Source organism: Haliotis asinina, chromosome 1 (genome assembly GCF_037392515.1).
Source record: "Haliotis asinina isolate JCU_RB_2024 chromosome 1, JCU_Hal_asi_v2, whole genome shotgun sequence".
NCBI classification, from domain to species: Eukaryota; Metazoa; Mollusca; class Gastropoda; order Lepetellida; family Haliotidae; genus Haliotis; species Haliotis asinina.
Window position 1 is genome coordinate 18,918,835 of NC_090280.1, and position 11,015 is coordinate 18,929,849.

Sequence of the window (11,015 nt, forward strand, 5' to 3'; positions counted from 1 at the left end):
AAACAATCTTCCTACTGGGTTCTTCTGCTTTGGAAATAGGTGTATGCGTTGTGCATGTACCACTGATGACAATCACTGCCTTGAATTTAAAACGACATTATACATGGTACAGACATTTTATGGCTGTAAAGTATTATGATGGTTAAAGAGTTCGCTCGTCATGCTAAAGACCTTTGTTTGATTCCCCACTTGGGCACAATGTGTGAAATCCATTTCTGGTGTATTTCGCCGTGATATTGTGGGCGACTGGAAACCATAGCCACTCACTCACCCACTCGTGTGCTACAGGTACCGATTTTGTCGTTTATATTGAAAGTGGCGTAAAGTAGGTACCCTGGGGCTTATCCTTCTTTCAAACTTGACCATGCCTTGCCTTGACCATGTCCTAAGATGGTCCTTTTGAGCAGGACTTTGGAATCTCTCTGTTATATTTGCCACATATATCGATGTGAGTGAGCGAGTTAATATTCAACGTGACATCAGCAATATCTCAACCATATCGTGACGCATATGTCGATAGCATAGGGTTATATTTCAAAATACTGTCACAACGTCATCTGAATTTATGCTTACATCCAGGCTTCTCACACAAGCCCAGTGTCGTCTCACCGCATAGAATAACAACTGTTCACAGTATACGTGTTCTCTCGAATGGAATTGTTTACATTGTTAACATACCGCGATGACAAACCGTCCATTATCTAGCGATAAAAAGTCTTTAGAAATATATCCTTGGCAAACAGGTATGAAGCTTATTACTTGTGTTATTGACAGTATCCATGCGCGTCTGAAATTAGTCATAGATTATCATAGCGAGCGGATTTAGTTTAGAAGGTTGTATGTATTCATAATTTCCATGTCCGAAATCAATTCCATAAATTATTTATTCTTAACTCCACCAGGAGGGCAAAAAACGAGTTATACATCTAAACTCTGACCCTACCGTGAAGAAGATGGATTAAAACCCCTCTACCTGGAGCAATGAACTGTAAAGTTAGGTCCGTCGAAAATGGTATCGAACTCCGTGGGTTATAAAAATGATGTATGGCAAACATAACCTCAGAAAACACGAAATATTGATGCAATCCTCAATCAATGGATAGTCTATGCGACAGCTGGTAATATCAACATTCCGATATCGTTTTAGTGAATGGTTTGGTTAACACACGCAACACTCTGAATGATTAACTTCACAGCAGGTTGAGTCCAGTTCAGTGTCAACTTGCTCTGTGTCGACTCCGAGAAACCGGTTGGTCTGAATGCATTTTGTAAGTACTTCAATCAGCAACCATTATGATATTTACGATATGCACATATTTCCCCAAATTGTGTTTGTCCAACTAACAATGTATTAATGGAATAATCATTGGTTACACTGTGTTCACTTCAGGTCACGATAAACGACTGTCCGTCAGAAACTCATGCATGTCGTTAGAGGAGACTAACGGGATCGATTGGCAGACTCTCTGACTTGGTTGACACGTGTCATCATACTCCAACTGTTTAGATCAATGATCATGCTATTGATCACAGGATTGTCTGGTCGGGAAACGATTATTTACAGGCTGCTATTTCCTTGCTGGAATATTATCGAGTGTGGCGTTAAGCAATAAGTATTGTACCTATTGCCATATTAATCATACCGAAATATAAGTCTCATTAACCTAGTCAGACAATGATCCAAATTTTCTCTTGTGAAAGTGGCAATAGACACCACAAACAACTATGTTTTAACTGAATTCCAATTCCTTGCTTCCTAAGAAAATGGTATTTATAAATGAATTTTAATATTAAACTTTAATAACACTGTATTTCTATACTTTACGTCGAGTTTCAGGCAGCATGCCTTAACCATGGAATCACAGACTGCCCCTGTCTGGCATTAGATTAGCCAGTCATGACATAGCATTCTAACGTCATCACGTTCATGACGTCATAGCATTGTCAGGACTGTGCAAAATCTACCGTCAAAGGGATATCTCCTAGGAGATATCGTCTGATCTCACACAGGTGATATCTCCCGTGGAACACAGTTTTGGATGATAAACAAAAATAAACAAAGTGCTTCGTAACATTCGTCTTTTCGTTACTAACGCGTCAGTTATCATCGCCATTCCACGCTGTTCTTTTCCTTTGTCGGAGATCAGTATGGTCATACGTAGGGCATTTCACACAATGGGCAGCTAGCCAGATTCATGTATGTTTCATTCAGGCACTAATCAATACACACATATGGATAAACAAACAGGTAGAACAAACAGGGTTGCGCACGGTTGCGCACTGCTACAGCTGATTATCAGATGCTCGCGCATGTCACGTGACAAGGGAGACAGCTGTTCAACTTAGACTCAGCTTAAAGTTCAGTTCAGCTCAACCTGAGGATAAGCCCCGAAACGCCGTAAAATAAACTGAAGAAGCTGCAGTCCATAAATTTGTCCTGTATTACTACGCCAGCTTCTAAATGCCTTTGAAGAATCACAACATTATTACAGTTTGTAACAGGCAAACCCGAGACCGATATCATGAACAACCTATAGTTTAGTTGCAAAAAGACTCGCAATCAGCAACAGGTCACACCTATAATCGTTTACTTTGACACTATTCTTAGATATAAAGAGGCCTTACTCCTTCACTTGATTAAAAAGGGCAGAATCGCTCATCCTGGGTGGGGTAGAATAGTGGTTAAAGTGTTCGCTCGTCACGCCGAAGACATGGGTTCTATTCCCGACATGGGCACAATGTGTGAAGCCCACGTCTGGTGTTCCCCGCGGTGATATTGATGGAATATTGTTCAAGGCAGAGTAAAACTAAACTCACTGATCCCCATCCCTCCGAAACCACGTGCGGTAATCCTATAACCGCTTACTTTGACGCCACATTTAGATTTCTTGGGTCTTACTCTTGCAGTCAATGACAGGGACAGAATCTCCCTACCCCTGAGTGAGACGCAAAACGTTTCGCCATATTTCCTGAACGATCATCAAGGTAGACAGCTCAAGATGGCTTAGCTTATGATAAAAATGATCGAATTTAGGTTTTGTTAAGCGACATGTGAAATACAAAAAATATTTTACTATTTGGATATATTTATTATTGACACAAACGAATAAGAAATTATGGCAAAAACATTATTACTCTTTTTATACTCTTGATCGTGTATGCCAACTTAAAAAGTTCGCAGCGATCACCCGTTTGACAGCCACAGTCCATCTAAGGTTACATGACAAATACGTATACCCTGGCAAACTCACCCACATGCTTTCTTATGCTTTGGCTTTTAACCAATCAGAAATCGACTTTACGTGAAGGACACTCTCTTTCCTAGAGTTCCATGCGGCGAGCTAGCATAGTACCTCTGCCATAGGCCAGAGAGATATGGCTATTTGTCACGTCTGACACTGTTCATTGTATAATTACAGTGTACATGTTTCATAACTGTCTTATTTTTTAAGAGTCTACACATTTAATTAAACACCGTTATTAAAATGGTTCAGTTTCACTGAGAAATTATCCTAAAACGTATAACTCTTTCGATTTGCGTAGCTATCGTTTGTTTGCATGGGTTGTACTGCTCTACAAGTGCTGTCATCGAAGCCTGAGTCACAGAAACGATGCAGCCCGTTCGAAATATAAATATGTATTGTCATAAACCTTACTGAGTCAATTGCAGAAGTGTTTTTACGTAACAGTGTAAAACGATATGAAAACGTATGCCAGCCTCATATTGATGAATATGCGCAATTTTTACAAACAAGAGAAAAGTCCGGTCACGTGATATGCAAATTAGCCCGTGGCGGTGATGTTATACTAAGTCATTGCTGCTCCAGAGTGTGCTTGAAGGGTTATATATGTAACATGTGCTGTTAACAAACTCATTGTTTGTCTGAACAAATTACTACAGGCTTTTCGAATGAGTTCCTAGCAATAATTCCTTGGCGTGACGAGCGAACGCTGTAACCATTCGGGTACCCCTCCATGCTCCTTTGAGATGCAGATGAACCAGGGCGTGTTGACAGAAAACAACACCCCTTCACTTCTTCATCCTTTCTAGCATCAGACAGCAATGTTTCCCCACATGAGTACAATGTATGAAGCCCAATTCTGGTGTTCCCCGCCGTGGTGTTGCTGGGACATTGCTAAAGGCGGCGTGAAACTGAACCCACTCACTCACTCAGTACCATTTTGCCAGTTACTTCTTTGAGTGGCATTTAGGAGTTGGTATGATGAACGGGACCGATTGTGTTGTGGACAGACCACGTACGTTGTGCAATGAGCGCGACGTTTCGGTGAAGACGGTAACACTTGTTTGAGAACGGCGTTAGCATTTCCAACTCACGCCATTGTAGGGAATGAAATAGGGATTTCTTCCAAAACCTCTGAAAAGATAAATGTTCCTGTAAAAATAGTTCCGATGTCTACCCAGTACAAATGGCAGCACTACTTGCGGCAGTTACGATCAGCTATAGATATGTCGTACGTTTCAATATCTATACAACCTTATGTTGTGCCCTTTATTGAAGACCGCTTACAAAGCTCTTTGAATACTAAGGCTGAACTAAGGATGAAATATCAATTTTATCAGTATGAATTATTCAAATATGACGTGGAGAAGCAATTGACACATAATTGTCAAGGCACACCTGTTGCACCATGCAACCAAGAGTCAGTCATGGCAAGTCGGCATCGGGTTCTGTTGTCTGGGATGATTGTAATACTCGCTGCTTTTGGTGGTTGACTACCGACATAGTACTCGGATACTGTTGGTGGCAGTGAACTCTGTTACTTTTGCTAGTGTTTTCTTTGCTATCTTTGCTGGTGTCTGCTGCTGTGGCTGGTGCTGGCCGTAGCTGTCGGTGTTGTAGATGGCACTGTAGTAACGACATCGTGATGGTATGATGAGAGCAGGTGTGTTTGTTGTCCTGTGTCTGTCAACATGTGTGGTATCTAAGAGGAAAGACATCATGAAGGAAGCTGGGCATATGCATAACAATGGTGTAAGTATTGCAATAACGTAAGTACTCTGTTTTGTTGTATAGCTAACATAACTGTAACACCATGGTTTTAAGTAACACATACGAAGTTAGGTGAGAGGTTGCCTAGTCGTTAAAGCGTTCGCTCGACATGCCGAAAACGTGTTCGATTTCCCAAATGGGGCTAACGTGCAAAGCCCATTGTGTCCTCCGTTATGATATCCATGGAATATTGCTAAAAGCGTCATAAAAGTACAATCAGTCACTGAAATACAAATGAGGTGGTCTAGTGGATACAGCGTTCAGTTTTCACGTGGAAAACTGGGTTCGATTCCCATAAAGGTTTAAGGCCATACGCTGATGTCCCCGCCGCAGTAATGCTGGAGCAATGTTAAAAGCGTGATAAAACTTCACGTGCTAAATATAATAACATGTAAAGGTAATTGGGAGTGAAATGACATTTACTATAGACAGCATATTTTGAGTTTAATTGATGACACGTGATCATGACCTAACATTCATTCTCCAGTCACTCACGCCACTCACTTCGAAACTCGATAATCCATATGACGGGTTAACGAGGCCAGGTACCTGTTGATTGTTTAACTGTGAATATTTCTGTTTAGATGTACGTGTTCAATTCTACGTTCAGGACGTATAACAAGACAATGATGATTGACTACAGTTTCCAGTTCCCTACCAACACCGTAAGTAATGGTAACATCTGAGCCTTGCCAATCCTTAGATTAACGGTTTACCTGGTGAGAGAGGAATTAGCTTAATGTGTGTTCCTTAAGGTTAAGGTTGAATACTTCTGTCTGAGGAGGCAGAAGGGTAGCCGAGTGGTTGAAGAGTTCAGTCGTCTCGCTGGAGACCCGGTTTCGTGGGTACAATGTGTGAAGCCCATTTCCGGTGTCACACGTCGTGATATTTGTGTAAAATTACTTAAAGCAGCCTTAAACTTAAAGGCACAATGTCACGCATTTGCCCTGAAGCTACCTTGGAGGGTGAAAGCAGTATTGAGAAATGCATTATTTACTTTCAGGGAAATGTGGTTTGACATAGTGCCTTTAACTCACTCATTAGTCTAAAGTGCTGTTCCGGTCATATATGTGATAATTCTGGTTTATATGATAAAACATGAAATTTGTTGATTTGAAGCAAGCCGTTGTCATGGAATATTGAAATACAGTGTGACAAAGCCCATACTGAGTAAATCCTAGTTAAAACCCTCATGAAAAAGACAAATCAAAGTAATTTTCGGTTGTTTTCTTCACGACACCTTTCTTAGTACAATCCAGACATGACGCTGATGATCTTCACACTGGCTGACTTTGAGGCAGATCAGACCTTGGCTGAAGGCATGGTGAGAGTCTAGCTTCAATACATCTGTTGTGGTGGTATAAGTATTTCATTTACCTGATTATAGCAAACTGTATGAAATGCGGAGATAATACCTCATCTGTGAAGATATTTTTCAAACTCGATAAGAACTACGAATGCTGCCACTTTTGTGACATATAAAAAGAATTTCAGCGTCATTTTTCGTTGTTTTAAGTTTCTTACAAAGACTTGTAATTTCGAGTATTAATTCGTTGTTTCGAGCATTTTCTCATTCCTTCAACTTTGTTTCAAAAACGTGAACTTATGAAAATATTTTCGATGCAAAGGAAAAATAGTTAAAACAAAGAGAACACATTCTCAGCAACGAGAAGCTTCGCTGAAAACAAATATACAACAAGAAAGAAACAAACACCCCACCCCACCCCCCAAAAAACCTCCAAAAAACAACTTCAACATACAAAAACAGCTGAAAGGGACAACAATATATTAGCATGAAATATAAAGGTCAGACTTGCACCGCTTGAGTTTGCTTTGAAATCTAACCTACTGATGTATTAAAGTAATAATGCTACTTTTCATTATTTATTGTTACTATTATTATTATAGGGCATTTATATGGCGCACATATCGGCGCAAGTAGTACACGCTCATGTGCTTTATATGAGCAACTTTACCACAGTAGAAATTCAACTTGTCACATGTAGGTGTAACGTTGATGCATTGCTGTTTAGAGTTACGAAGACGCATTTAACAAGTCAGTATGGCGTTACGACATCCTTGTACACGCACCAGGCAGCAAGTGCGACACCGACAGACCAGTAACCTGCAACGAGGTCATTGACATGTATCTGCCTACAAGAGACCGGTATAGGTGTGCCATTGGTAACATGGATGGAACGGTGAGTTATATAGCCTGGTTTGCTTGCCGTACGTAACAGTGTTACAGTTTCCACTGTATAATGAGCACACGTGTGTGTGCATGCGTGTATGCGTGTATGCGTGTATGCGTGTGTAATGAAGACGGTGTCACGGTCTCAGTACCACAGCTTGGCATACAATCTTAAAAAAAGAAACGCAAAACGCAAAATTTTGTGGAGCAATGCATTGCTTTGAGAATAACAGTCATGACAGTCATGCTGGTCAGGCGTGGTGACTTTAGGTCTTCTTGACCTTGGACGGTCATTTGTGTGATATGTATTACAAATAAGTAAGACGCAATATTCCTACAAATTTAGTTACTGAGAAACACAAAATAACCCTGATAATACAACACAAGCATGGTCGCGTGCTCACCACAGTCACACAAACAGCATCTCCAGCATCTGTTGTCATCTTAAGTCGAGCAACAAAACACTGGAGGAGTAACGTAACTGGGGATCTGTCTCTGTTTCCTGTATATGTAGAAGGACGATTATACGGCCTGAGAGCGGACTGTTGATGGTTCGATCCCCGACCGTGTCACTCTTTAGTGTGTATACAATAAACGTCGAAACGTCGCACTGTTCACAATAAAGAAGCTGACATATACAAATCCATAAATACTGCTTTATTGTGCAGTTCACCTGTAAATGCTCTTCAAAGACCTGTGTATTGTTGATGCTGATTATAAGGTTACTGTTATACAGGCAATCTGGATCACCCGCTACAAGATATGGATGTACCTAGAGTTCGAAGAACGCAAGGTAGAGTATGGAAAAGAGATGGAAAGTAGTTTTAGGGGATGCTTCAGCTTGACCAGAGAGGACAGACTGAACTGATGCGGGTCGTAGACGCGGGCTGTTTAGACCTGAGGAACCTAGCCACGCATTGAAGTTCAGGTCGAACGTGGAATCCAACCTACGATCGTAAATTTCTGGAATGTCTTAGAGACGCAAATCTGCCTTTTGAAACGCCTCACTTTGGACGACTAGATGACCTGGGACCCGTTCCGATTACGCGATGCGTAATGACGGAGGCCAGTGTTAAAGTATGGTTGTTACGATTTCCTCGGTGTTAAGATCCCTTACTGGAACGTGGCCCTGTGCTCCAGAGTTCGAACAATATGGTACAGAGCGTTCGTAACCCTAGACCATTCGTACGCAAATGGAAAACTACAGAGTTACGACAGGTCGTAACTAGCTATTTCAATGGGTTATGTTCAGTAGGGAAGCTGTTATGCTAGCTGTTACCATTAGTCCTCTGTCAGCAGCACTGGTTTTGTGCCTTCACCAGCCCTGCTAACATACGCGCAAACGTACTGAAGTCCGTCCAGAGTCCAAACTGAACAATACTTTCTGAAACTGTCTACCAACACGAACCAATTGGACTGTGCATTTAACCTAATTTTAAACTGTTCATTATAATTGGAACCCTCGACTAGAGTGAGTGAGTGAGTTTTTTTACACTGCTTTTGGGAATATTCCAGCAAAACTAGGACGGGGGACACCAGGTATCGGCTTCACAGTGTACCCATGTGGGGAATCGAACCAAGAAGTTTAACTACGAGGATACACCACCGTTCTCAACAGTACATGGAATTAACAAGAAAGTTCACTTCAGTTTCAGAGAGACTACGGGGAGCTAGCCTTCGGTATTGTTATGTTCGTGATGTTTGGCGCCACTATCCTGGCCATTGTGTTTGGTCTCCTACTGGAACTGTTGGTAAGATGTTATTAAATAACACGCAGTTTGTTCTTTTGTTTAATTGCTTCTGTAACGACGGCATTATGTAGTCAATCGGTTTTTGAACATACAACCCTGTGATCGATATAGTGAACAATGACCCATGACGTCACCTAGCCTGATCCATTTAGACATCTATCATTCTAAGCCGGAATCAGCATTAAGTATACAACGGCTGTAACGAATTCAAAGGGTTCAACAATGTGGGTTCGTTACAACCGATGTTCCTTATACGCTTTTCGACAAATATATACGTTATGTGGTCTTGACAGATTTATTTTAATGCATGAATGACACATAGGTAAATATATAAATAAACATATTTTCAAAAATCACATAAAAACAGCATTTCGTTATATCCGCTAGTTTGTCATAACGTGCGTAGTTTAATGAATTATATATGTAAGTGACGAATAGAATGGAAAGGGACGGATTTAAATATACATTTAAAACATATATATTTTAACATGCGTTTTGCTTCTCAACAGCGAAAATATACACGGAAATCTCAGCAAGAAGAAGGTAAGACTTCCTGTACAATACAGACCAAGTGCATCTGTGCATTTGTTAAAATATGTTTTAATTTGTCGACTAAATTGATTGATAGCTTACTCAAACTGCTGAATACGTTTTGAGCGTATCGTCAAAATTCAAGGTATAAATACGAAGTTTCTCTGTATTTCACAACACTTTGACAGAACAATAGAATCTACATGAGTATATTTTTCAATTATATTGCAGTGATCACAGACGACATATCATTAACGGAATATAATGATATGGACAATGAACCAGGAATGATCACCATCTAGACATCCAGATGTGGACACAGAGACGCTGTGCGTGGAAGTAGGGACTGTCAGAGTTAGAGCTACTCAGAGGACTCGCAGAACTAGCAATTATACGTTTTTATATTGATATGATGAATGTTTTATTCAGTAAAAACGCCACCGCATGTACACGTGATTTTGTAAATAAAACGTCTTTCTATTTTATTTAAGAAAGAAGACAAAAACGACCGACACTTGATCCGTGTGAAATGAGAAATATCCGTGTCAACTTGTAACAAGGAACGTCATAAGATCATGAGGAAAAGGGTTATGGTTTTACGTCGCTTTTAGAATATTCCCGTGCGGCGAGGGAAACCAGAAATTGGCTATACATATTGTATCCATATGGGGAATCGAACCCAGGTCTTCAGCGTGACGAGTGGACACCTTAGCCACTAGGCTAGCCAACCGCCCCGTATATGATAACAAGGAAACAAGCACATGATGTTCAGCTTTATAAATGGAACATACTAGACGCAGTTACTCTACGCACATACCATATTGATATTTTACAGGGGCTTCAAAAAGTATGTAACCATTTCTGTAGTTGTGGGTGGAGAGAGAGATGTTATCTGCAATTCCGAAAACGCCTCTGTTGATACTGACATCAACATTCCAGGGTGAATGAGTGAGTATCGATTTCCGTACTTTTTATTAGTTTAATTAATCTCGCGACAGGGGGCATCAGAAATTGGCTATACCTATTGCACCTATGTGAAGAATCGAACCCGGCTCTTCAGTGGAAAGAACGAACACTATATATAGCGCCTAGATACCCCACCGTCTCCGATGTTTCAGTATGATGTCATTTTAAGAAGTGCTTGATTAAAGAAATTTCAATCTTTATGTATTTGTGTGAAAGAGACATAAGCAGATATATTTCCGTTTGATATCTGAACAAATGCTGCATTGTTACATGAGCGGCAAATATATGATCTTCATGATGATGCCATATACATACTTGGGGGTATTCTAAATAGACTGTCAAAATGATAGGACACAAAGACAAATACATTGTTATTTTTTTCAAATGGGTGAGTGAGTTGATTTTAACAATATTCCAGACCTGAAATGGTCTTCACGCACGGAACCCATGTGTGGAATCGAACCCGGGTCTTCAGTGAGACGAGCGAAAGCCTTAACCACTAGGCCGCTCCAACCGCTGTTTTCAGTGAAGTTCGTACTGTGAAACAACTTGATAAAAACGTAC

General features: G+C 40.5%; 1 protein-coding gene across 1 annotated transcript; it reads left to right on the top strand.

Moving 5' to 3' along the window:
* Window positions 1-4,642: 4,642 nt before the first annotated feature.
* Window positions 4,643-9,993, top strand: LOC137267367 (uncharacterized). Its single transcript, XM_067801981.1, has 8 exons — window positions 4,643-4,994; window positions 5,597-5,677; window positions 6,262-6,336; window positions 7,046-7,213; window positions 7,940-7,996; window positions 8,853-8,954; window positions 9,464-9,497; window positions 9,717-9,993. The coding sequence occupies exons 1-8, from the start codon at window positions 4,893-4,895 to the stop codon at window positions 9,785-9,787; spliced, it is 690 nt and encodes a 229-aa protein (XP_067658082.1). The 5' UTR covers window positions 4,643-4,892; the 3' UTR covers window positions 9,788-9,993.
* The last annotated feature ends 1,022 nt before the right edge of the window (window positions 9,994-11,015 follow it).

What these genes read in the sequence shown, in the direction of transcription:
- LOC137267367 (XM_067801981.1), top strand. Translation starts at nt 4,893, where the DNA reads ATGATGAGAGCAGGTGTGTTTGTTGTCCTGTGTCTGTCAACATGTGTG. An exon ending in AGACCTTGGCTGAAGGCATG is followed by an intron (nt 6,337 to 7,045) that starts GTGAGAGTCTAG and finishes ATTGCTGTTTAG; the next exon opens with AGTTACGAAGACGCATTTAA. An exon ending in TTGGTAACATGGATGGAACG is followed by an intron (nt 7,214 to 7,939) that starts GTGAGTTATATA and finishes ACTGTTATACAG; the next exon opens with GCAATCTGGATCACCCGCTA.